Source organism: Hyperolius riggenbachi, chromosome 4 (genome assembly GCF_040937935.1).
Source record: "Hyperolius riggenbachi isolate aHypRig1 chromosome 4, aHypRig1.pri, whole genome shotgun sequence".
Taxonomy (NCBI): Eukaryota; Metazoa; Chordata; class Amphibia; order Anura; family Hyperoliidae; genus Hyperolius; species Hyperolius riggenbachi.
In genome coordinates this window covers 155,784,102-155,811,473 of record NC_090649.1, presented here as the reverse complement: position 1 = coordinate 155,811,473, position 27,372 = coordinate 155,784,102, and the positions used below count along the sequence as shown (strand labels likewise).

The 27,372-nt window shown below is 43.4% G+C and overlaps 2 protein-coding genes across 15 annotated transcripts in view; one reads left to right on the top strand and one right to left on the bottom strand.

Annotated features, from left to right (window-relative positions):
- The window catches only part of MED12L (mediator complex subunit 12L), a 742,320-nt gene that overhangs the window by 207,977 nt on the left and 506,971 nt on the right, over positions 1 to 27,372 (bottom strand). The gene's annotated exons all lie outside the window — the stretch shown is intronic.
- On the top strand, positions 1,860 to 25,392 carry P2RY13 (purinergic receptor P2Y13). 2 transcript variants are annotated; one of them, XM_068280833.1, is made up of 3 exons: positions 1,860 to 1,929; positions 4,733 to 5,019; positions 21,980 to 25,392. In XM_068280833.1, the coding sequence occupies exon 3, from the start codon at positions 21,982 to 21,984 to the stop codon at positions 22,978 to 22,980; it is 999 nt and encodes a 332-aa protein (XP_068136934.1). In that variant the 5' UTR covers positions 1,860 to 1,929; positions 4,733 to 5,019; positions 21,980 to 21,981; the 3' UTR covers positions 22,981 to 25,392. The 2 variants fall into 2 exon arrangements, with proteins under 2 accessions (XP_068136934.1, XP_068136935.1); XM_068280834.1 differs by lacking the exon at positions 4,733 to 5,019 and having other exon boundaries at positions 1,898 to 1,929.

Here is a 27,372-nt window from a genome sequence, read left to right as displayed (position 1 = left end):
CTTCCTCCTGCCCTGCCGTTCAGCTGCGATCAGCCCCGGTAACTGGCTCCGTGGCATCAGTTCGTGTCTACTGCGCATGCGTAGGAGGTCCGCCCATGCGCAGAAGACCCAGACTGGACCTGTCTGAGCCTGTTACTGGGGCTGATCGCGGCTGAACGGCAAACCGCAGGAGGATGGCGTGGGACTCAGACGTGTTTATGCGGCTGGAGGAAGCCACGGGTGAGTATCAAATCTTCTATTTACAACAGCTCTGGTACACTTTAAATACCATTCCTCCTTCGTTTTCTAAATCAGATAAACAGAGACTAAAGGCCCATACACACGTCCGTTTTTTGCGAACGACGGGTCGTTTGAACGACCCGTCGTTCAGTCGTTCGCCCGTTAAATCGCGCGTGTGTACAGACTGTCGTTCGCGTGATAAGAGTGAGTTTGAGCGATCCGCCAATGTATACATTGGTTCAAAACTGTAGAAGGTTTAAACAAGGACTCTAACTTCTTGTGCTGGTATGATGGGTTTTAAATGCCACAATTCTTTTTATTTTTTCATTTTATGTTTCATATGCTGGTAAGATGGTGTTTACGATCACTATTCATTTTGTTTTATTTCATGTGCTGGGAAGATGGTTTTAAATGCCAGAATTCTCTTTAGTTTAGAACTAATGGTGCATGTAAACAGCCCAGTCACATTTGAACTCGGGATTTACGATGTCTCCCCATCTGTTTTATGTTTTGGGAAACTGTTGATCTTATCTATTTAGCCAGGATGCCTGTGAAAGCCTCCCGAAGTAACAGTTAAAACATCTAATTACATTTATTTATGTCTGCTAAAGACTGTTTCTCCTCTGTATGTCAGTATATATAAGTTTTTTACATTTTGTCAGTATATGCAAGAACAAAGTTATTTATCTCTAAGTTAGCCAATAAACGGTATCATCCTGATTACAATCTTGCTTCATTTTCTTGCAAACCTTCCTATAACGTAACAACCCCTTCCCCCAGCATAACGGCCATGGTGTTCAATTTTATTCTTCCTCATCATGCTCTAGTATGACCCTCCACAACATTACTCCCGAAAAATGTACAGCACTATTTCCCCTTCTATGACCTACACCACCCCTGCTAAGATAAGTACCCCTAAAACAATGACAACCCTTCTTTGTCCTAGCAATCTGTAAACCCTAGCACCTAACGCTGCCCCCCCCCCCCCCCCTGATTCTCAAAAGTACATCCCCAACACCAGAATCATCCAAATCCTGCACCCAAACCATTCAGCGCTGAAATGAGCCGGGAGAGATTACACTGATGGCTGAGTAAGCTAAGTGCCTGTTCAGTTTGTAAGGCGTGGCTGTCTTCAGTGTCCCATTTAAAGGACTGGAGTGCTCAGAGTCAGAGCCAAAACAGATCCAGTGCCAAAATACCTCAGTTCTGGATCTGTAACTACTTGATGTATGGATGTCTGTTTGTGAGAATAAAAAATACTTTCAGTCACTAATGTGCTTGATTTCTGTAATGAGCTAACTGTATTTACTTACTATGCTGGCTGGCTGACTGACTGTATAATGCTTGAATTGCAGCACACTGTAGGAAACACTGACAACACTGTATGCAGTAAAGTGTACAATCAAACACACACAAAGGTAATTTGTATACACCGTGAACACTTAGCCCGCCCCCCCCCCCCCCCCCAAAAAAAAGTTTTGAAGCCATGAGTCCATACGTTCTTCAATACCATGTAAAACAGAGTGTAATGTTTTAATAGGCTATACAAATTTACCACAAAATGCATTAATTAGAATAGGATTTAAGGCAAAAAAGGAAGTTTACGAAATGGAGAAGTATGCCAATGTAGTAATAATATAAGGAGAACAAGCAAATGTCACATTTCTTCAGCTGTCTAGAGAAAGGTGACAAGCATGTAGGAAGATAATGGTGAGCATCTATGTCTGTTGTTATGTAGATATGTTACTTTAATTATGTGAGCATATGCTTATCGTATCAACAAGTGAGCAGAATAGAAATAGGTAAAGAGACTGAGGTAGCGAGAGAAGGAGGGAGAAGAGAGCGTGTCAGTGAGTGTGTCAATGTGAGTGTGCGAGATAAAGAAAGAGAGAGACAGAAAAAGAGCACGGCGAAAGAAACCAGTGCAAGGAGAATTCGTGCAAAACAGATGTAAGGGGGCAGTTGCTCGGTGTGACCAATCAGAATTTTTGATCTGGGGCATCTGCTCCATTTTTGCTTCAGTTTTACTTGCACTAGTTTTAATCAATCTGCTCAGCAGACAATAGACAGGATGTAATAATTCTCATGTTGCAGTAATTGGAACACAATTTCTTAGTTTTGGGTGGATGTTAGCAGAACGAATCATTTATTTGTTTCTGAAAATATATGTGTCAGTACCTGAACTTTCCGCTCCAACCACATGGGGGGTGGCAGTGGCGTAGTAATAGAGATTGCAGGGGTCTCGTCTGCACCGGGCCCTTGAGATAGAGGGGCCCTGTAGGGCCCGAGACAACTGCAGTTTAGATCTTTATTGGTCCTGTGCTTGCAATGATCACTTCTATAAAATGCTGTGAATGATAACGATCATTAACAAGCCGTTCCCCATCCCCTTCTTGCATCTCTGACACTGTGTTGTCCTTGGCAGGTTTTGGTGTGCCTTATCAATTGTTATGTATAGAGTGCTTGGAGGGGCAAAACTCGCACTGTGGCCCATATCTCCTTAGCTACGCCACTAGGGGGTGGTAGGGGGTTCCGGGAGGATCGCCCCCTTCCCCACACGTTTTTACATTAAATGTAAATTAAACTGATAACTAGATGTAGCCACCAAGACTTGTAAAAGTTATGAGGTGCCAGCATGTCTCTCAATCCATAATCAGCCATGCTTTCTGTCAGTTCTTAGTGAAGGAGATTCCTAGGGATTTTATAAGAACAGGGGATCCACTTAGTTAAGGCAACACTGTAGGTAAATGACACTATTATGCAGAGAGCATTTAAGTACCTGACTAAAGGTGTGTACTGCCTCCAAATTGTCTTGGCAAACACGAGAGTACATAATAATACGTTTTTGTATGTTAATGATCGGAAGTGTCTAAAGGCCCATACCCACTAAAAGATTTTTCGTGATATTGTGCAACATTAACCAAAATTCACTAAACTATGTTTAACGACGCGACACCCGCTGCGATTGTTCGTTTTGAATGATCGACATGTTTGATTAAGTTGATCCTCATTGACTTGCGCGGGTTTTTCAGTTGCAATTGTGTAAATAATCCTTTGTTTCTGCCGCCACATCTACCAGTGGGAATTTAGCTTAAAGAAAACCTGAACTGACAATTAAAAGTCAAAATAAGCATACACAAGTCATACTTACCTTCCATGTAGTCTACTCCTCAGTGTCTTTCTCCTGTCCCGCGTCCTATTTGTTCACTGTGATCAAGGGAATTTTCCGTCCTCCATTTTGAAAATGGCTATTACCCATAACCGCTTTCTGGTCAGCACACAGTTTAACTGTAACATCGCCCACTTGAGCCATAGGGAAACATGGACATTACCTGGTACATCAGTTTTTCTCTCAGCTATAACTGACAGCAACTGATATTTTACTGACAGCAACTGATATATTTCAGATCTGACAAAATATTGTCAGAACTGGAAGGGATTATTGTCAGAAGAAAATGGTGAGCCTCTGAGAGGAACTGATGGCAAGGTAACTATGTAATGTTCATTTGAAGTTACCTCATGTGTTTATTTTAAATATTTTTACTCAGTACAGGTTCTCTTTAAGGATCAGCGATGGGTTTAGGTAAAATGAAGCCCTGGAATGAATATACATGAGACCATTTATATTTTAGTACTATTCTGACCATAATGTTGTTGTGACCTATACAACACATAACCTGTGGAATACCTGCACATAAAATGCCCAGGAACCTCCTTCGCTTTGCTAAGGTCAGGTGCCCACTGGGGGCAGCGTTCACACTGCTCGTGCTTTGTGCAGCGTTTTCATCCATAAGTTTTACATACATGGCGGGTTCGAGCAATCCCCAGCCATTCCAAAGCAGGGCTTAAAGCGCTCTAATGGGCCACAGGCCTCAAGAAGAGGGCCCCATTGAAGTTTTGCTGGGGTGGGGGCCTGATTTGTAGTTAAAGTGAATAGGAACCGCATTTTAAAGAAAATGTAGCAAATACTTACCTAAGGAGAGGGAAGGCTCTGGTGCCTCCTTCGGCGAGGTAAAGCAGTATTCGACTAAATTAGTCAAATACTGCTACCGGGCGAGCCAGCACTGGAACGAGAGGACCAGGAGAGGAGCGGGAAGGCTCTATAGGACCCAGAGCCTTCCCTCTCCTTGGGTAAGTATCTGTCTCATTTTTTTAAATGCGGTTCCCATTCACTTTAAGCCCCCACATGGACAGCCTCTGAATCAAACCACAGAACACTGAGTCAGCTGTATAAATTACATTACACAGTGGCCTCCATTAGATTACAAATAATTTCCACTGACACTGAAATATTTAGTTTTCTTTGCGGTTCTCAGAAGTGTTATCAGGAAAATGAGCTGGATTTCTGTAAAGAATGGATATTTCCTCCAGTTACTCTTTCACTAATGATTCAGGGTGATCCCTAGAGATATTTTTTTGTGCAATGTTGCCTGCTCAGTTAGTATCAGTCAAGCGCTAAGATAATGCATGACATCCAGCCTCTTTGTGCTAATTACTGTGATTGACCCTGCAGAGTACAGTATGAATGCACAGCTTGTGGTGGAGTTTCATGGTCTTCCTCACTGTCTTGAAGGGTGCACAGTGTAAGCATTCGGCGAGGGAGACGTTGCTAGCAGTGCTGGGTCTGCTGTGAATAGCTGTGTGATGTACAGAGGAGGTACCAGCAACACAAGGTACCACAGCCACTGTATGCTATGAAGGACACTGACAGTTAAAATATTCATCCCGGGAGATGCTGCACTGCTTCACCAATAACAATCATCAGGAGCAATAAAAGAGGAGAGGGTGAATTCACCACTGGTAAGGAGAAGCTCATTTTATGACTGTACTGTTGTCCCATCTGCTCCTTTTCACCCTTTTACCACTTGTTTATGAGTTCCCCTTTTATGACTATCCTGCCACCTCAGGCAAAGCAATCATCATCCCAGCTGTGAGGGTGTCACGTGCTGGTGCTGCCGAGGTACAGTATGTATAGTATGTATGTAGAGCATCTACGTTATCCTGTAAGCTTGAGTGATGTCATTGCGACTATACAAACATACATAAAATATCAATTCATTGAAGAAGGAGGAGAAGCATATAATGCAGTGCTGGGAAACCCACTTATGCCCTCTCGTCCTTAAAAATACTATTTTTCAATTAAATTAAAGTACAGAGACTTCAAGGACCACTATTCTGAAAAATTGTAAAATTTAAAATGCATACATATTTAATGTACATTTCTCCCACAGTATTATGTGCACTATAAATTATTTTTTTCTTATGTTACTGTCACAGTAGGTAGTAAAAATCTGAAAGATTTTGGACTAGTCCATCTCAGCATGGGAGTTTCTCAGTATTCCCTTTAATTTTAGGCACTCTCTGGTAAGGATCTATAGACAGATGCCGACCAGTTTCCTTACTTGGTTGCACACTATTTTGGCAGGTGTACTGAGCAATGCAGTCCAGTAAGTGCCTTTGCAAGTAAAGAAATAAGTGAGAATCCCCCCCCCCCCCCCCATGAAGGATTGGATTAGTCCAAAACTCTGACAGATTTTCACTGCCTACTGTAAGAGACATCGACATATGACAAAAGTAATCTATAGTGCATTTTAGTCTGGGGAAAATGAACATTTTTTGTATGTATGTATTTTGAATTTTACCATTTTTAACGATAGAGGTCCTTTAAATACCAACTGCAAGACTGAATAGCTGGAAACTGATGGTTGAAGTTTCCAAGATCTTTCTACTAAAGATCTTTAGCAATGGGATGTGGACAACAGGAATAGACCACAAGAAGATTATTAACAATAGGATGGATAAACAAACAAGGATGTACAGGGAAGTGCCATAGATTTTAGCGGAAAGGTTGTTTAAAGATCTGTAGACATGGGGAACGTTAACTAATTTATCCGATTTGATCCGTTTATCTGTCATTTTGACAGATGAAATCTTGCCATAGGTATGGACTTTCAGCTAACTCTTGTAGGTTTTCGAATGTTAAATAAACTTTGGCTGTGTTATAAAAAAGTACAGAGAAAAACAGAAAAAAAAATCAACAGCATAACCATTACTAAGATATTTCACAATGCATTTGTGTTGATCAAAACAATGCATTGCCTGTTACATGGGTATAGGTGGGCTCCTTAGGTTGTATTGTTACACAGATTACCAGTAATCTCAGTAGCTGTGGGGTGGCTGTAGCTATAATGTCACTCAGATCTGTAATGTATAGAAGCACTTTCTACAAATGTCTATAAATTAACACTATAAACATAGCAATGCCCCCATAAATCAATAAATATCAGCTTTTTTTACGTTTTCAGGATTTTGCATGAATATTGTAAATACAGAGATTCTGCTCAGCTTTGGCTACTCAAATACTTTTTTTCCCCTTAAATGTAGTGAGATCAGTATTGCTTAATGAGAACTGTATTAGAAGTGAGATGTTTTCAACATTTCCTGTTACTTTAAGGCTTCCCTATATAACACAAGCCAATATCCTCGCTGGAAATGAAATAAACATTCTTCTATTAGTCCATTTACTCTTGGGGGGGGGTGGAGATAAAAACTGGAATATGTGTGGTGATGCACAGCATTGTATTAGGCCTGGTTCACACTAGCACTTTACAAAAATGGATCTGTAAAAAGGGAACGGACACAGATACCAACGGATCTGTTGGCATCCGTTGTTACACATTCTGTTTTGCATCCATAGTGCATGCATTTCAGTTCCATTTTAAAGCGGAAGATGCTAAAGATAGCCCTTTTAGGAAAGATACTTCAGCACATTAAGCTGAAAACAGTAAGCACAGGAAGTGGCTAGAGAAGTCTGTTCTTGTAGCCGGTGTGTTGTGTACATCAGTTTTGTCATTGGCTCCCCATGCACTGCTTCAGCCTCCATTTCAGTTCCGTTGGGCTCAGCTGTCCGGGAAAAATCGCTGCTTCCCCAAACTTGTGGTCCGCTTGGGGTAACGTGCCAAATGGATCCAATGGAAGGGAGCAATGTGAATGCATCCATTGGTTAACATAGGATCTATTTGCATCCGTTAGGACCAGTTGTGGTAAGGTCCGCTAAATGGACCATTTTGTATGCCAATGTCAACTTGTTTGCCACTAGTTACTTACTTACTTGTTTGCCACTAGTGCAGAGTGCAGTGTAAATGGGCCTTAATTATAGATGCCAAGATGACCACTGTGTATAGTACAGATGTCAGAAAGTGGCACTGGCTAGATGCAGAAACCATGATCTGTCTGTTAGTGATCTTAAACTACCGTACACCTGAACTGAGAGAGATATGGAGGATGTCATATTTATTTCCTTTTACCCAATACCAGTTGCCTGGCATCCTGCTGATCTCTTTGGCTGCAGTACTATCAATATCACATACCTGAAACAACCATGCAGCTAATCCAGTCAGAGACATCTGATCTGCATGCTTGTTCAGGGTCTATGGCTAAGAGTATTAGAAACAGAGGATCAGCAGGACAGCTGGGCAATCTGCATTTTTAAAATGAAATAAACATGGCAGCCTGTCACGGACGGTTGCGGGGCCGCAGGCGCGTCCTGGAACCGCCCGTGAAGAAAAGAACGATCGCACTCGATTCCTTGCATCGATTGCGCTTCAGATCAATAGAACCAAGATTTGATGTGTAGTATCCCTCTGCCTAGGAACAGCTGGGGGATCTGTCTTAGCTGAGTGAAAGCCTGGGGGGGAGGTGTTAATTAGCTTGAACATCTTCCCTGTGGAAGGCACAATTTCCCTTTCTGGTCTGGGAACCAGGTGACACCTAGCTGATCTCATTTAGATGTTAATTAACCAAAGGGTGATCAGGATGCCTAGGTGCAGCCAGGCAGGCTACGAATCTCCGGGAGGTCTTGACACCTTGCTCACTGGTAAAGATCAAAGGGAAGTCAGCTGTTAGCAGCTAGAACACATCCTGAATAAACCTGAGTCTCATAGCATAATCCATAACTTCCCAGATCTGTCATATTTCTGGGGTTCCTGAGATGGCAGCTTCGCCAAACGTGGGGGAAGTGTAGCATGAGCCCCGGTGCTGGTTCTAAGGAAGTTTCAGAACATTCTGAGGTAAGGACTGCCAGTTAGGCAGTTTTAAAGTGCCCTGATGATACCACAGGGGTCCCACCCCTCATGTCTGGTATCAGGGCGCTGGGTAAATCGAGACAGACCTGAAAATGTTAATAAATCTGCCCTGACCTGTACGGTTCTGTGAGATAGAGCCCATATATGGGTAGATATGATTTCTAGTCCCCAGGACAAGGGGAGGGCTCATCTCATCTTCTAAGGGGGTGTGTGGCTCCCCGCCCTCACTCCCTCCTACTGAATCAGGGGCATAAGAATGGCAGAGGAGCCAAACTCAGGGTCCTCCACCCTGAAAACATCTTGAACTCATTGGTGCCAGCTTGAGGATATGCTGGCATCCATCTGGTCTGAACTCTGAACCTTGATTGAAACCCAGAACTCTGATTTTTCCCACAAAAAGGACATCTTTCCAAGAACTAAGTATTTTTCTCCCTTCTTTTATTTTTTATACTGGCTATTACTGTCTTAATAATTGTGATTTTAATAATTGTCTGTATATATTAATTATTTATATTGCGTGAATAAATGACTTTCTCCAAGTCATTCACTGTCCGCTACCCTGCTTATCAGCACACACAGAACTGATCCCGGGTCTCTGAAGATACGCTACTGTTTGTTTGTTGTTGGCTAGACAGAATATCGTGTGTTTAACCGTTTTATTCGCAGGACTAGTCAGTTAGTGGGCTCCACGGTCCCATGGTAACCGCGGTGGTGGCAGTTTACTCTGAACCAGTGGGTGAAGTTGTAATCACCCGTGTCTCACAGGCTCCCTTCTGAGTTGTCTGCGGCTAATTCTTAACGGTTCCTGCGCATTGACTGCGACCAGAGTTCGCACGATCCGTGCGCTGGCACCGTTTAGAAGGCTAAGTGTGGTCAGCCACTAGGGCTCCTGTGACAGTGTTAGGCAGCGGTTGGGACCTGTGTTGTGCTGAAAGTATCTGCGATAGCGCTAGCGCTATCGAGAAACGAACTAATTCGTTGGTGTATCTGGAAGGCAATATATTTTTTATATATACAGAGAGACTGTGTAGCCAGTACCCCTCCCCAAAAGTTTTATTTTATTTGGCATGGAAATGTCCGGGAACTACAAGCTCATGGCCGTATCCGACCTGGAAAATCTTTGTCAGCTGCGGGGCATTGACACCCTCCGCAGGAACAAACAGGACATGGTAAATGACTTGTTTCAATGGGATACCCAGCAACCGCGGGAGCTGGATGTGTCTGCTGAAGTAGACGCTGCCCCATCTGACTCAAGGCAAGGGGAACCAGAGGCTGAAGATCCTAGGCGTACAGAGGTTGAGCATCCTGCGGGCCCTGTTGCAACAGTTACGCCAGAGACTGTCAGTATGGACCCCAATCCCAGAGTTTCTGAAAGTACTCGCCTGGAACCGGCCAGTACTGGACTGTCCGTTTGTACTGATCCGCTAATGCAGCAGGCATTACAAAAGCTGATGGACACTGACCTGGACAAGTACCTGCAGTACATGCGTGAGGAGCGCCAATCTGCAGAAGCGCGGACAGAGCGCCAAATGCGGGAGGAACGGGAGCGGCAAGCTGCTGCTGCTGCTGAACGCCACGCGGAGAGGGATGCCGCTGAGCGAGAACGGGAGTGCCAACGACAGCATGAGCTAAACATGGCAAAAGTGCAACAGGCCAGCCGGAGTTCACCGCCCAGTCTCCCTGCTGAAGGAGCTGCAGCACCCGTAAGTGCAAAATTTAAATTTGCTAATATTGAGAAAGACACAGACATTGACTTGTTTTTGCGGTCTTTTGAAAAAGCATGCCGTCAGTATCATCTGTCCCAAGACCAGTGGGCCAGACATCTGACACCTTTGCTGCGCTACAAAGCGCTTGATGCCTTCGCAGAATTGCCTGTGGAGAAGGATAATGATTATGCTGCTATAAAAGACGCTATCATTACTAAGTACCAGCTGACGCCAGAAGCCTATCGGAAAAAGTTCAGGGCCTGGCAGAAAAAGTCTTCTGATTCGTACCGAGATGTGGTCAGCAGCTTGCTCACCACACTCCGCCAGTGGACTCTAGGCCTCACCAAAGGGTCTTATGGCGTCCTGGAGGACTTGATAGTCCTCGAACAATTTCTGAACATTTGCCCTGCTGATGTACGACAGTTTGTGTTAGAACGCAGGCCGGCTTCAGCCACTGTCGCTGCAGACCTGGCTGAGACTTTTGCAACTACCCGGGTGGCTGATACCTGCAGAACTGTCCCATCCAGCTGGAGAGGAGGTCAGCCCAATACCTCGGCAGACTCTCCTGCCCCTGTGAGCCGTCAGCCACAGAGGCCACCCAGCACAGCTTCTGCACCCAGGGCTGCAGCCCCTGGAGAGGTCACCTGTCACTACTGCCGCCAGCCCGGACACATGAAATTCGACTGTCCGGAGCGGAGACAGACACCACCAGCACCTGGATCATCTGCATCACCTGTACCTCACCCACAGCAGAGGCAACCCGCCAGCGAACCACAGCCTGGATCATCAGATTTTGTCCTGTTTGCCCGCGGAAAGGAAATCCGCGACCGAACCGACCAGCAGCAACTGGTTAGAGTGAACGGCAAAGTTGTCACCGGATTCCGAGACACCGGAGCCGACATTACGTTAGTTCACTCACACCTTGTGCCAAAGGAGAGCATCAGCCCCAGCCGATCTCTTGCCCTTACTGGAGTAGAGGGCACCCTTTTTCACATAGCCCACGCGAGAGTGAAGCTGGATTGGGGAGGAGGGGTCCACGAAAGGGTTGTTGGGGTAATGAAGGATCTCCCAGTCTCTGTGTTGCTGGGGACTGATTTGGGCAAGCTTGTGTCCTACTATGAACCTGCCACGCCCGCCTTGTCGCTCACGGAAGGAGACGGACTCTCCACCCACCACCAGGTACTTTATACACCAGGGGGAGGTGGGTTGAATGTGCCCAGTTCAAGGGTAACAGGTTCAATAGTGCCTGCTTCAAAGGCACCTGAGTTTGATGTACAGACTGTCTGTTGTGATGATGCTGTAACTGTACCTGAGTTTACTGTACAACCTGTCTGTAATGAAAAAATGTCTATACCTGTCAATGTCATTACTGCATGCAATGATGATTTGAGTAGTGTCCGTCTGTGCCATTCTGACAGTGTACCTGTGCTAGCAGTACCGCGCAGCTGCACTGCTCAGAACCCGAGCTCAGAACAGGTGGAGGGGGTTCCGGCCTCCTCCCCCTCCTCTGACCGCAGGGATGAGACCTTTCAGCCGCTGGCCTCGTGTGACATGAGCCAGTTGGCTGAAACTGACAGCGCTGTACTCACAGCAGCACTACAAAGCGACCCAAGCCTGGAGATGCTCAGGCAGCAAGCCGCTGAGCCCCTCGCAGACGGGGCCGCTTTCAAGGTGTACTGGGAAGGTGGGAGACTGTACAGTGAGTCTGTACAGCCCCCTACAGGTAGATCCCACGCGAATACCAAATGGCTTGTGGTCCCGAGTGCGTTCAGGGGACATGTGCTGAAATCCGCACATGGTAATCCTCTGACAGGGCACTCGGGTGTCCGCAAGACACTTGCCGGTATTCGGAACCAGTTTTATTGGCCCCGGATGAACAGGGATGTAGCAAACTACTGCAGGGCATGTGCCGTCTGTCAGGAGCTGGGAAGGTCCAGGGATTCCCGCGGGGTTCCCTTAGGTCCACAGCCACTTAGCAGGGGAACCCTGCGTGGGCTGGCTGTTGACCTAACTAACCCACTGCCCGTTGTCAGCAGTCCCAGCAGACACCACGTCCGACTGCAGTGGCGCAAACGCCCTGTCCAGAACGGTCCATGTCGGGTCAACCCTGAGGGTAGCAGACCGCGACCGGTCCAGGGGAACCGAGCCACAGGCTCCAATAGGTTTTCCCGCCGTACCGGCAACTCGAGGCCCGTCAGCCAGGTTAGCGGCGCCGCCACACATCTTGCGGATGGGTGGCTAAGCCGCAGACAAGGGGGAGGGCTGTCACGGACGGTTGCGGGGCCGCAGGCGCGTCCTGGAACCGCCCGTGAAGAAAAGAACGATCGCACTCGATTCCCTGCATCGATTGCGCTTCAGATCAATAGAACCAAGATTTGATGTGTAGTATCCCTCTGCCTAGGAACAGCTGGGGGATCTGTCTTAGCTGAGTGAAAGCCTGGGGGGGGGGGGGGGGAGGTGTTAATTAGCTTGAACATCTTCCCTGTGGAAGGCACAATTTCCCTTTCTGGTCTGGGAACCAGGTAACACCTAGCTGATCTCATTTAGATGTTAATTAACCAAAGGGTGATCAGGATGCCTAGGTGCAGCCAGGCAGGCTACGAATCTCCGGGAGGTCTTGACACCTTGCTCACTGGTAAAGATCAAAGGGAAGTCAGCTGTTAGCAGCTAGAACACATCCTGAATAAACCTGAGTCTCATAGCATAATCCATAACTTCCCAGATCTGTCATATTTCTGGGGTTCCTGAGATGGCAGCTTCGCCAAACGTGGGGGAAGTGTAGCATAAGCCCCGGTGCTGGTTCTAAGGAAGTTTCAGAACATTCTGAGGTAAGGACTGCCAGTTAGGCAGTTTTAAAGTGCCCTGATGATACCACAGGGGTCCCACCCCTCATGTCTGGTATCAGGGCGCTGGGTAAATCGAGACAGACCTGAAAATGTTAATAAATCTGCCCTGACCTGTACGGTTCTGTGAGATAGAGCCCATATATGGGTAGATATGATTTCTAGTCCCCAGGACAAGGGGAGGGCTCATCTCATCTTCTAAGGGGGTGTGTGGCTCCCCGCCCTCACTCCCTCCTACTGAATCAGGGGCATAAGAATGGCAGAGGAGCCAAACTCAGGGTCCTCCACCCTGAAAACATCTTGAACTCATCGGTGCCAGCTTGAGGATATGCTGGCATCCACCTGGTCTGAACTCTGAACCTTGATTGAAACCCAGAACTCTGATTTTTCCCACAAAAAGGACATCTTTCCAAGAACTAAGTATTTTTCTCCCTTCTTTTATTTTTTATACTGGCTATTACTGTCTTAATAATTGTGATTTTATTAATTGTCTGTATATATTAATTATTTATATTGCGTGAATAAACGACTTTCTCCAAGTCATTCACTGTCCGCTACCCTGCTTATCAGCACACACAGAACTGATCCCGGGTCTCTGAAGATACGCTACTGTTTGTTTGTTGTTGGCTAGACAGAATATCGTGTGTTTAACCGTTTTATTCGCAGGACTAGTCAGTTAGTGGGCTCCACGGTCCCATGGTAACCGCGGTGGTGGCAGTTTACTCTGAACCAGTGCGTGAAGTTGTAATCACCCGTGTCTCACAGGCTCCCTTCTGAGTTGTCTGCGGCTAATTCTTAACGGTTCCTGCGCATTGACTGCGACCAGAGTTCGCACGATCCGTGCGCTGGCACCGTTTAGAAGGCTAAGTGCGGTCAGCCACTAGGGGCTTGATTCACAAAGCGGTGCTAACTGTTAGCACGCCTGTGAAAACCCCCTTAGCACGTCTAAACAAGCTTTTCGCGCATAAAACTTTACGCGCGTACTGCACGCTCTGCAGGGCGCTCCGCGCGAAATGCCCATTAAAGCCTATGGGACTTAGCGCGCGTAAAACTTTGCGCGGGGAAAAGTTTTACGCGCGCAAAGTTAGCGCGCGATCTGATTGAGAAATCCGGTGCTAACCTACTTAGCACCCTGGTTAGCGCGTCTAAAGACTTAAGACGTGCTAAGTAGGTTAGCACCTCTTTGTGAATCAAGCCCTTGGGCTCCTATGACACAGCCTCCATATCCCTCTCAGTTCAGGTGTCCTTGAAGGATTAGCATAGGAACATACATGCTCAGTTTATGCATGAATTACTGAGGGAAAAGGAAAGCAGACTTGAAAAGCCAAATAGATTGTTATAAGCCAGATCGTTGTTCACCACAAATGCTCAAACCGACTCCCATGGCTCTTACCTAAGCTCCATGAATGTCCCATTTGAGGAGAATTACAACTATGCAAAACATAAAGGGGCCCTAGCTATAAAATGGTGATTAGCAGAAGGTCATTTTCTTGCTGCTCTCTAATTCCATCTGTACTGCTGGGGCACAAATTGTACTCCAGACAATGCAAGTCAATAAGAGAGACTGTCATGAAAAGCTTTCTTTATACTACCACTTTGTTCTGTGCAGATTTGCTACTGTTGTTGCTTTTTTGTTGTGAAAAACACTGTATATTTCAGTGAGAATTTTTGGGTGTATTGCCAAACTAAACTCTTTGTGCCATTTCACAGGGGGGAATGTATAAAGCACCATTTATCAACCCCAAATAAACTGGCCAAACAGTGAGCTGTTGGATTTTTTGTCATTCCAGCACCTTTTATAGATCATGCAGGTCCAGCAAAAAGAGAGGTTGTTTAACCACTTAACATCTCAGTCGTTTTCAGCTTATGCATCAGAGCAATGTTCACCTCCCATTCATTAGCCTATAACTTTATCACTACTTATCACAATGAACTGATCTATATCTTGTTTTTTCCGCCACCAATTCGGCTTTCTTTGGGGGGTACATTTTGCTAAGAGCCACTTTACTGTAAATGCATTTTAACAGGAAGAATAAGAAAAAAAATGAAAAAATTCATTATTTGTCAGTTTTCGGCCATTATAGTTTTAAAATAATACATGCCTCCATAATTAAAACCCACGTATTGTTATTGCCCATTTGTCACGGTTATTTCACTATTTAAATTATGTCCCTATCACAATGTATCGCGACAATATTTTATTTGGAAATAAAAGAGCATTTTTTCTGTTTTGCATACATCACTATTTACAAGCTTATAAAAAAAAAATAGAGAGAAATATTTCATCTTTACATAGATATTTAAAAAGTTTAGACCCTTAGGTAAATATTTATGTTTTTTTTTTTTTTATAGTAATGTTTTTTTTGGTTTTTTTTTATTAAACATTTTATGTGGGCATTTTTGGGAGGGTGGGATATAAAAGTGTTTTATTTGGGAAAATATTGGTGTATTGTAATGTTTTTGGGAATTTACTTGTAGTTTTACTTTTTGGCCACAAGATGGCAATCTCGATTTTTTTTTACATGACGTCACTCTAAGCGTACAATGTACGCTTAGAGAGACACAGCTTCAGAAAGAGCGAAGCTTCCGAGAGAAGCTGTCGCTTTTTCAGCGGGGGAGAGGAATCAATGATCGGGCTCCATAGCCCGATAAATTGATTCCGTGGCTACTGACTCCGCGGCCGGGAGTGCGCGTGCACGCGCGCGATCGGCCGCGGGAGCGCGCCTGTCCTCCTTGACGTTTTTATACGTCAAGGAGGACAAAGTGGTTAAAGCAGCAGGGTCAGCCATATGATGCCAGGGAAAAAAAAACACATATATACAGTGGCTTGCAAAAGTATTCGGCCCCCTTGAAGTTTTCCACATTTTGTCACATTACTGCCACAAACATGAATCAATTTTATTGGAATTCTACACAAAAGACCAATACAAAGTGGTGTACACGTGAGAAGTGGAATGAAAATCATACATTATTCCAAACATTTTTTACAAATAAATAACTGGAAAGTGGGGTGTGCGTAATTATTCAGCCCCCTTTGGTCTGAGTGCTGTCAGTTTCCCATAGACATGGCTTGATGAGTGCTAATGACTAAATAGAGTGCACCTGTGTGTAATCTAATGTCAGTACAAATACAGTTGCTCTGTGACGGCATTAGAGGTTGTCTAAGAGAATATTGGGAGCAACAACACAGTGAAGTCCAAAGAACACACCAGACAGGTCAGGAATAAAGTTATTGAGAAAGTTAAAGCAGGCTTAGGTTACAAAAAGATTTCCAAAGCCTGAACATCCCACGGAGCACTGTTCAAGCGATCATTCAGTAATGGAAGGAGTATGGCACAACTGTAAACCTACCAAGACAAGGCCGTCCACCTAAACTCACAGGCCGAACAAGGAGAGTGCTGATCAGAAATGCGGTCAAGAGGCCCATGGTGACTCTGGATGAGCTGCAGAGATCTACAGCTCAGGTGGGGGAATCTGTCTATAGGATAACTATTAGTCGTGCACTGCACAAACTTGGCCTTTATGGAAGAGTGGCAAGAAGAAAGCCATTGTTAACAGAAAAGCATAAGAAGTCCCGTTTGCAGCTTTCCACAAGCCATGTGGGGGACACAGCAACCATGTGGAAGAAGGTGCTCTGGTCAGATGAGACCAACATTAAACTTTTTGGCCAAAATGCAAAATGCTATGTGTAGTGGAAAACTAACACTGCACATCACTCTGAACACACCATCCCCACTGTCAAATATGGTGGTGGCAGCATCATGCTCTGGGGGTGCTTCTCTTCAGCAGGGACAGGGAAATTGGTCAGAGTTGATGGGAAGATGGATGGAGCCAAATACAGGGCAATCTTGGAAGAAAACCTCTTGGAGTCTGCAAAAGACTTGAGACGGGGCAGAGGTTTACCTTCCAGCAGGACAACGACCCTCAACATAAAGCCAGGGCGACAATGGAATGGTTTAAAACAAAACATATCCATGTGTTAGAATGGCCCAGTCAAAGTACAGATCTAAATCCAATCAAGAATCTGTGGCAAGATATGAAAACTGCTGTTCATAAACGCTGTCCATCTAATCTGACTGAGCTGGAGCTGTTTTGCAAAGAAGAATGGGCAAGGATTTCAGTCTCTAGATGTGCAAAGCTGGTAGAAACATACCCTAAAAGACTGTTAGCTGTAATTGCAGCAAAAGGTGGTTCTACAAAGTATTGACTCAGGGGGCTGAATAATTATGCACACCCGACTTTGCAGTTATTTATTTGTAAAAAATGTTTGGAATCATGTATGATTTTCGTTCCACTTCTCACGTGTACACCACTTTGTATTGGTCTTTCATGTGGAATTCCAATAAAATTGATTCATGTTTGTGGCAGTAATGTGACAAAATGTGGAAAACTTCAAGGGGGCCGAATACTTTTGCAAGCCACTGTAAGTACATACCTACTTATTCTACTTGCATAACATATGTATTGTACTGTCCCATTTTGATTTAAATGAATATTATATAGTAAAAGAGAATTCTGTTCCTGGCATTTGCCATCTTGATTCCCTCTGACTGAAGCAAATCCTGATGTTATTTCCTCCCTTACTTTTTTTTTCTCTCCTAGACTATGCACTGTTATGGCTAGCTTGCTTTGTAAACGTGAGCACAGCAAGCTCAGATTTAATCAGCTTCCCACTGAACTACCCTCAGACAATCAGTGAGGAGCAGGAATGCGGAAGGGGTAATGACAACCTCCCTTTTCCTCAGCAATGTACCAAATAGAGCCAGTCTGACTAAGATAAGATTTATTACAACAGAAACATTTCTGATTACATTGGAGTGCTTGCAATGCAGGGTGCGGTTTCAGGCTGCATAACGAACACAGTGCAGTGCATAAACAGAATTTGATTTTGTGGCTGACAATCCCTCTTTAAACCCTTCCCGACCGCCTAACGCCAATACCGTAGGCGTCGGGAAGGTGGCAGCCCCAGGACCGCCTAACTCCAAAAGCATCCCCACTGAGTGACAGAGCGGAGCTCCGTGATCAGTCTGCCAAGCCGCCTAAGCCTGTGGTTAAGTGGTTAATAGACATGGTCGATAACATGCTAATAGTTGTGGCTTGGATGCAAATTGAATGCAAACCTTCAGCAACTAATGGCCCATACTCACGAGCTACTTATGTAGCTTGTCGCTAGCACACGGGAACATGTGCGCGACAGTTCGGCGACAACTCATCGCCAGGTCCCTCCGCATACACACCGCGGAAAAGGGATTAGTGATGCGACGGAAGCTGTCGCCGACGTTCCTCCCCCCAGCTGGAAACTCAGTACACTGGCTATTAGGTTGCTGTCGCTAGTCCGCATACACACGCGGACTAGCGACAGTTGCGGCGAAGTTGCGGCGGCAACTGTCACTAGGCGATTGACCGCGCCAATCGCCTGGTGACGCGGTCAATCGCCTGGTGACAGCAGCGACGAGCGACGGTTCAGGGTGCACGCGCCATACTCATGGGCGACCTGTCGCCGCAACATGCGCGTGCCACGTGGTTGCGGCGACAATTGTAGCCCGTGAGTATGGGCCATTAGATTTGCTGACAGTGCAGATACATGCAGGTATCAGTGGAAAATTCTCCTATCCTATTTCCATTGACTCAGACGTGAAGGCCATGCTAGCAAATGAAGTCAGATAGCAAGCAGCTGTGTTGATTAATCAGCTGACTTGTCAGAAGCTGATGGTTTCAATTTGCCAATACGGTTTCTACTTTCCAGTTATGTAAATTTTGCATATTAACAGAATCCTTCACACATCCCATGTAATAAGTTCTAAATTGTGTGCTTCAGCCAGGTCACTACATCATAACAGCAAACCTAACTTGAAAATAAACATATGAGATAAGTAGTTGTATCTGAAGGAGGAAGCAGGAAACTTTCTTGGAGTCTCATATTCCTATTTTGGGTTTAACACTAATATGACTGTCATGTTACCATTTAAAGAGGTACTGTAGTGATCTATAAAATAGAATATAGTAAATTATTCAGGATACCGAATTTTCCAATGTTCACATTAATTAGCCTGGTTTCAGCATTAGAAACACTTTCCATATATATACTGTATATATATATTGCAGTATATTGGTATGTATCCCCCCTTCTTCCAGTGATGTTTGGCCTAGGCTGTTTAGCTATGTGGAATTCTACTCCCAGAGCATTCTGGGAGACGAGACACTATTTCTGCCGGTTTCTAGAACACAAAGAAAACAAACATTCTACAGTAATGCACCTGTCAGCGCTAAATATGTTGCCAACTGTGATCACTTTTGGAATGTAAATCGGGGTGAGGAAAGATTGTGCAATTATATTTACACTGACTAAATAATTAAAATATTGTAAAAAAAAAATAAAAAATTAAGCAATGTTATTAATTTTGTTATTTTCAGTTCAGCTCCTCTTTTAGTGTTTGCACAGTACAAAGGTTTTATGGCCCCTATTAAGCTATGCACACATGCTGAATTAAGAGCCAAGTCAGCCTAGAAGGACCGACATGTACAGCGTATGTACAGTATTCATCCATGCCAGCTAAAGATCTTTATCAACATCCAACACCCGACCAACCCCCAAGTGCACTCTCCTACTCAACCCGCATGCCAGTATAGACACAATTGTAACTTTTTAAATATAATGCTGAAGAATTGTTTCAAAGAGGTTTGTAGATTCTGTAGTGCATAACATAATAGCATTGGAAATGAATCTACACAACCAAGTGAAGTTCATGTTAAGTTCATTTGAATCCATCTCAAGAATTAGAATGGGTCGAGTCCAAGACAAGTCATAGAGGTTGCTATGCCTTCAGACCAACAACAGGAACATCTGAGTACATTCTGAGACAATGGCAGGACTTGTGCTCCCTTGTAGCACCATGCCAGGAGGAATTGGCAAATCTTTGAATATTTATACACACCTTGTTATAAGAAAAGGAATATTTACACACACAAAAACAGGATTTATTTTGTAATTCCTTTTTTTAGCCAGTTTGTACAACAGCAACACATTTTTGCTGTTTTATTGCTTTTTTGTATTTCTCATTCTTTTTCCAATTTGAAAAGCAGCAATAAATAAAAGATAGCATGGCCTCTTAATCTTCACTGCTTTGTCACCACAGCTATCGAGCAGGGCCGGTTCAAGACTTTTTGAGGCAAACTTTTGAGAATGATCCCCCTCCCCCAAATTGGAATGAGCGCACAGCACCGGACAATTTGCACCATAGCTTATAGCTGCGGTGAGCCCCCCCCCCCCCCCCAAAAAAAACCCTCAGTATAGGTAGGTAGCCAGGTATAGGTGTCCCCAGTATTGGTAGCTAGGTACATGAGGAGTGCATGTAGCAGCATGGTGGATCTAATCTCCAGCCTAGAATTGATGTGCATGGATCTGGTTGGTCGGATGCTTCCACTTCTTCACATAAATTGCACTTTTCTGGTTGTGTTCCAGATTGGACTTATGAGAATTTTTTGTCACAATGGCCTGATGAAGGGCTAACTCTGCCCGAAACGAACTTGTGTCATTGCCTATTTCATCTAAATTGATGATAATGACCTACTAATAACGTCAAGCACAAACACAAAAAATACTAAAAATATGTGATTATCTTCTAAAAAATTCATCCAAAAATTCAATATTCACAGGTATCACATTGGCACAACATATTCTTCAATACACAAAGAGAATGTATTGAAGAATATGTTGTGCCAATGTGATACCTGTGAATATTGAATTTTTGGATGAATTTTTTAGAAGATAATCACATATTTTTAGTATTTTTTTGTGTCAATAAAATAACTTAAGCTGTTTTGCTGCTGCAATAACGTTGTGGTTTCTACGAGACATACAAGTCTCTATAGTATCTGTTGAGTGACAAGTCTGAGTGTGGTGGACCACCCTTTGTGAGACTAAAAACGTTTTTTCCTTCCATTTGAAAGGACTTTCCCAACTGTATAAATACAAGGTTTTGGACTAGTCCATCTCTTAATTGGGGATTCTCAGTTATTTTCTTTATTTACTCAATAATATTCTTTATTTACACTTGCTTAGTCCAAATGTCAAAATAGTGTGTGAACAAAAAGGGGAGCTGGCAGACAAAAAAATAAAAGAAAGACTAGTCTAAAATCTTTCAAATCTTTCAGCTTTTTACTACCTCTAGTAAAGTCACAACAACATAGGAAAAAAGTAATTTATAGCTCATATTAACTAGGAGAAATGTACATTTTATAAGTACCGTTATGTATTTTAAATTTAACAATGTTTCACAATAGTGTTACTTTAAAGAGACTCTGTAACAAAATTTTGAGCCTTATTTCTTCTATCCTATAAGTTCCTATTACTGTTCTAATGTGGTCTGTCTTACTGCAGCCTTTCCTAGATGTACTGTCTCTGCAATAAATCTTATCTCCTTTCCTCTGTCGTCTCTGTCGGGCTCAGGCTGGACTGTGTGGAATGTGCAGCACTGCTTGTCATTGGCAGAAACTATACACACCCTCTCCAAGCTCTGCATGAGACACACAGTAAGCTGTTCTCAGAGTGGTTAGAAGCCATGTTTTTTGTTTGTAAACACTGCATAAAAATGGCAATTACAAGCCAGGATTGCAGCAGGGAGTGGCAGAAACAGCACAGAGGGGCCCAGGAGAACATAAGGAATAGAATGGTATGCTTATTATTGTAAGAATTTTAGAGTACAGATTTTCTTTAAGTCCCCAGTTGTCAGATAATTATTCAATCACAAATTAAATTATGGCTGCTATGTCTTCTCCATAAATTCATGCAAAGAAATACCATTTAGGATAAAGCAGGAAGCAGATCTGTGATATAATCACTGCCAACCAGAGACTTACAAATCAATCATGTGATCAAACTGATCACACGGTTCTCCATAATTTCTCCTCTAGGAGAACTTGGATAGGAGAAACTGCTTAGTACCTACATTTTCCTGGCTTCTCACAATGAGATTCACAAAATGTAAAGTGTTGACGATGCCTGGGAACATGTCTGAACATCCCTGAACACAATTATCCATATATTTAATTGCATTACATTATCTTATAAATTAATACCCTGAAAATTTGTATATTTCTTGTAACCCTATTTTTTTTTCTCTTACAGTCATGGATTTACAATTTTTCAACAAATCCAATGGATCAGTCCCCTCTCATGGAAGATGTACTTATGACATCAAGACTGCACAAGTGGTGTTCCCGATCCTATACATACTTGTGTTTTGTTTGGGGCTCATTCTGAACATCTTGTCTTTGTGGGTCTTTTGCAGAGTCCCCAGCAATAGTGTATTTATAATATACCTTAAAAATACTGTTGTGGCTGATATAGTTATGACTCTGTCACTGCCTTTCAAAATTGTAACGGATTCTAGGGCTGCGCCATGGCAGGTGAAGGCCTTTGTTTGCCGTTTTTCTGCAGTGGTGTTCTATGCCTCCATGTACATCAATATAATACTGCTCGGACTCATAGGACTGGACCGTTTTCTTAAAATTGTACGACCATATGAAAGAGGTTGCATGGATCAGCTAAGTGTGGCAAAGCGGATTTCTGTGGCGGTGTGGTTTATGATATTCGGAATATCGATACCAAATATGATACTGAGCAATCAGACTGCAACACCAAAAACTGTTCGGCAATGTAGCGATCTCAAGTCTCCACTAGGAATCAAGTGGCATGTAGCTGTCAACTTCATCTGCCTAATTATTTTTTGGTCTGTTTTAATAGCCTTGACCATCTTTTACACCATAATCACCAAGAAGGTTTATGAATCTTACAGGAGATCTCGTAGCAGGCACAAAGATTTGAGAAGGACCACCAGAGTAAAAGTCTTTGTTGTTGTCATAGTATTCTTTGTGTGCTTTGCGCCTTACCACTTTATGAGACTTCCTTATACCTTCAGCCAGAGTGGTGTTATAGATGACTGTAACACCAAAAGAAGGTTATTCCTGGCTAAGGAAAGTACTCTGTTGATCGCAGCCACCAATGTGTTTATGGACCCTCTCATCTACATAATTCTCTGTAAGCCCTTTAGAAAGTTGTTACCAGGGTTTTTAAATTCAGGCGACTCCAGCCAAGAAGCACCCATAAACAATGAGTCAACAGTGTAGACCAAGGCTCCTTAACTTTTAGTTAAAAAAAAGTGTGTAGTTGTAATGAAAACTGAAAGGGTGGTGTGTTATGGCATAGCCAGTCATTATTACAACTGGAATAGGGTAAAATTCAGAGATCATTGAAGGCTGTGGTCAGGAACAATGCATGTTTAACCCACTTCCAGGTAGGAGATCATGCATCTTAAACAGTAACAGCTCATGTTAGTTCAGTAGGCTTCAGCAATGAGGCACAATGGTAGTTTTCTCCGCAAAAAGCTGGGGCCTAATGAGTAAGGTCATTGGTTATGTGGTGTTAGAGTTAGTGATGGGTTTTTACTAAGTTTTGCACTTGAGTACTTTTTTTCAGTTTTAAGCCCCACTAGTTGTATTGAGAAGTAACTTCTCCAGCTGCCTGAAAACCAACCAGTTTATAAGATACTATAATTATATGTGAAAAATATAGAACTAAAATCATCTGAAATATGAAAGCAAGAAGTTTTGAATCAGGATGATACCATTTATTGGCTAACTTAGAGATAAATAAAAGCTAATAATAAGCCTTCGTCTGACTTGGTTCCTGCAATTCCGACACAGGCTTATTATAAGCCGAAAGCTCATTTATCTCTAAGTTAGCCAATAAATGGTATCATCCTGATTCAAAACTTCTTGCTTTTACTGATAGCTAACATGGTTCAACACTCTACTGCTTCTGAATAGTGAAACAATTTCTGTGCATCCTGCTAGGCTTTAGTAAAATACATAATTTTGCTTGTTTGCTTATTATATCTTGTTATAGGCAAGGCCAGATTTATACTTTTTACTCCCCTAGGCCAAGTGTGTTAGGGGTCACATTCCATGGGCAGCGCCCTCTTCCATATGTAACATCTTTGTACCGCAGCCGCTCTCTTTCATGAACAGCTCCCTTGAGCATCAGCTTCCCCTTTTCATGTGTTGCTCCCCATTTGCAGCCTTCTCTTTCATATGTAGAAAGCCCTATTTTATGTCCAGGTGCTCCTTGGGCTTCGGCTGCCAAAGGCCCGGGCCTTTGTGGCCTTTCCAGAAATCCAGCCCTGATTATAGAGTACACGAAAAGAGGTAGGAGGCGCCCTTGGAGTACTCAGGCAATAGATTATGTGCCAAAAAAATATATTTAAAAAAGCCGAGTGGGGGCGGTATTTCCCCACATGCTTATTGGAGTGGTTGTGACAGAGGTGCTATTCGTGTTTCTACCGAGCTACTGTTTTTTGTCCCCTATTCTATTGCCTGATGAAGCGGGCGGTGCCTGCGAAACGCATTGTATTTCTTGGGGTACTCTTAATAAATTCAATTTTTTGATTCAGACAGTTGTTCGTGTCTGCTTTCTGGAGGTAAGTCCACCACTGCCTCCCTAGCAATTTTAAAGTTTTTATCACTTTTTTCCTGTTGGCGCCTCTGTTCTCTAGCAAATATTCTACATATCTACTTAATCTACATACGACACTGCACCATATTGGGCTCCCGGTGTCCTCCCGTCCCTTTTTCTATCCTCCCAACTCTCATCCTGATTATAGGGTAATTATCCTTTCATATGGTAAGAAGTGCTCATCTGTGTACTCTAGAGTTTCTATACATTTTCTCACACTTAAAAAGCCATGAGAAACTGTGATATCAAATTGTCAAATCTATAGGCAAAGGTAATTTCCATGCAGGAGTAGAAGTATATTAAAGAAAAATGCTCTAAAAAATTATGAAGGTCTCCATTGCTAAGCTCTTTATAAAGATACTACTTACTGTACCTGGCAGACATACTCATCTTTTGGCTTTAGAAGTGTCAGAGTCACTCACCTTCAGCAAGCCTGCAGCAAGTAGAAGTCAAAGCTTCCATTTACTCTTTCAGAGTGAGTTAGTAACAACATTTTATAATCAGGGTGATGGATTTGTCTCAGTGCCACTGATTTAGGCACTGGCACTCATCTATAACACCACTCCTCATGACTGCTCTCTCTTTCTCTGACTTTTCTCCACTTTCGTTAAATTCTCTCCTCTCCTCTGGTTCCAATTCCCTCCAGTGTGATGATGCCCCCTCCGAAAGATCTGCAAGTCACGCTAAGTCGCATATGCACAGCCCCGGTCATGCATCTTTTTTTGATCATGCTTCTGTATCCGGGAGTGCGCAGCTCAAGTATTTTTCAACTGCACATTCGCAGAATTCTCCTGACCATGGGATTCACGACTTGCAGATCTTTAGGATGGAGCAATGGCACCTTGGAGTGGATCGAAACCACCGTGAGGGACCTGATGGACTGCGGGGGCCTGGAAGAAGCCCCAGGTATGTTACCTTCTTATCGCATCAACTGGTGCACGGAGAATACGTGAATCAGGTCCTAGTCCTGATTAACTGCCGGTGCCTTGTCTCAGCCGGATTGCTCCCACGGCTAATGGAATCTCCAAACAACAAAAGAGACGGCACACCACTGGCTGCAACAAACTTGTTGTATTCACGAACAAGTGACACTACATGTTACGGAACATTACTTCCTTCATCAGGTGATAAACCTGATGAAGGAAGTAATGTTCCGTAACATGTAGTGTCACTTGTTCGTGAATACAACAAGTTTGTTGCAGCCAGTGGTGTGCCGTCTCTTTTGTTGTTTGATGTTACCTTCTTACCCTTACCTCAGGTATCCTTTAAGCATTTCCTCAATACCCTCAGACACGCATACGCGCTAACTTAGGCCATTGCCCTTCATCCTCTAGCCAAGCTGAGCTTACCAAATATAACCTGAAAATGTATATATATATATATATATATATATATATATATATATATATATATATATATATATATATATATATATATATATATATATAGTATACTACCCTACCTCTTGTTTCCTCACTATTCTTTTGGGCTGTAAGTGTGCAAGGGCAGGGCTCTCTTACGCTTTTGTGTCTTGGAATTTGCTGTACATTTTCATGATCATGTTACATTTGTCACTGTAATTACTATGTCAACCAATTCTGTATTATATATTAATGTCAATATTATGTGTATGCCATTGTGTGTATTATTATGTACCCCATGTTTGTTTCTTACTCTGTACAGTGCCACAGAATATGTTGGTGCTTTATAAATCTATAATAATAATAATCTATTACATAGCTGATACCAGCCCTCACAGGGTTTATCAACTGAGACAATTATTATGGCTGCCAAAGATTATTTGTTTTTTTTGTTAGTTTTTATTTGTATTTTGTTTATTGGTTAGAGTTAAGCATCCTTATTGGTTGAAAACTAGGGATAGGATAACATGGAGGTGGAAGGTTAGGGTTAGGTATCAGGGAGTGATTCATGTTAAAAGGAGAATATGTATAGGCGTCAAGAGAGGGGATATAGGTACAGGAATCAGATATGGCCAGGCAGCAAATCATTAAAAGCATTGACAAAAATATCATCACATAGTGAAAATGCCATGCCAGGGCCAAATCAAAATATAACCGTTAGTGCTGCATTGAGGAAACTAGCATTGTTTTAGAGGGAAGTCAGCAATTATTCCTTTCATATTACTCTCAGTATAAGTTTCTCTTAATTTGTTTCAACATATTAAGAACCCTTTGAAGCCCTGGAAATCATTTGAACAAGTTTATCACACTCCCTGGATAGCTGACAGATTTACCAGATTCTTTTTGTTACAGTTACAATGATGATAGTGTTTTCTTTAAGGGCCCTTTTCCACTTGCAATCGCTAGCGTTCACGCTGAACGCTAGCGATTGCTGAATCGCAATTACCGGCGATTCCCTGACGTTCGCCGCCGCGATTTTGCTATGCTATGCACTGCATAGCAAAATCGCGGCAAATATCGCTCCGCCGCGCGTTCGAGTTCCTGACAAAAACGAATCGCGGTAGTGGAAATGACCTACCGCGATTCCTATGTTAAAAAGCAAACCATAGCGATTGTAAAATCGCTAGCAGTTTGCGTTTTTGCGATTCAGTCAGTTTGCGCTGGTGGAAAAGGGCCCTAAAGTACACTTGAAACAGAAAAAAGCTGATATTGGCTTACTTGGAACTTCTTCCAGGCCCCCCCCCCCCCCAATCTTTGAGGCCCCTCAATTTCTTCTGAAGCCCCTCCGTTGTGCTGCTGTTACCCCTCATTCTGAGTTCAGGCCCATGGCTAAGAGCATTTTGCATCAGTACTTGTAACCCTGCATTTGCAGAACGCTCTCAGCCACGGCAGCACAATCGAGGAGGCGCGTAAACAGAACAGAGGATGTGCTATACCTGTGGCCCTGCTGGTTTAGAGCTATTAATGGGGGCGACAACAACACAATGGAAGGGACCAAAATAAATTGAGGGGCCCTAAAGGTTATGAGGGCTGGAAGAGTCCTCAGGTAAACCGAAATCAGCTTTTTTTTTGTTCAGGTGTGCTATA

What these genes read in the sequence shown, in the direction of transcription:
- P2RY13 (XM_068280833.1), top strand. Translation starts at nt 21,982, where the DNA reads ATGGATTTACAATTTTTCAACAAATCCAATGGATCAGTCCCCTCTCAT.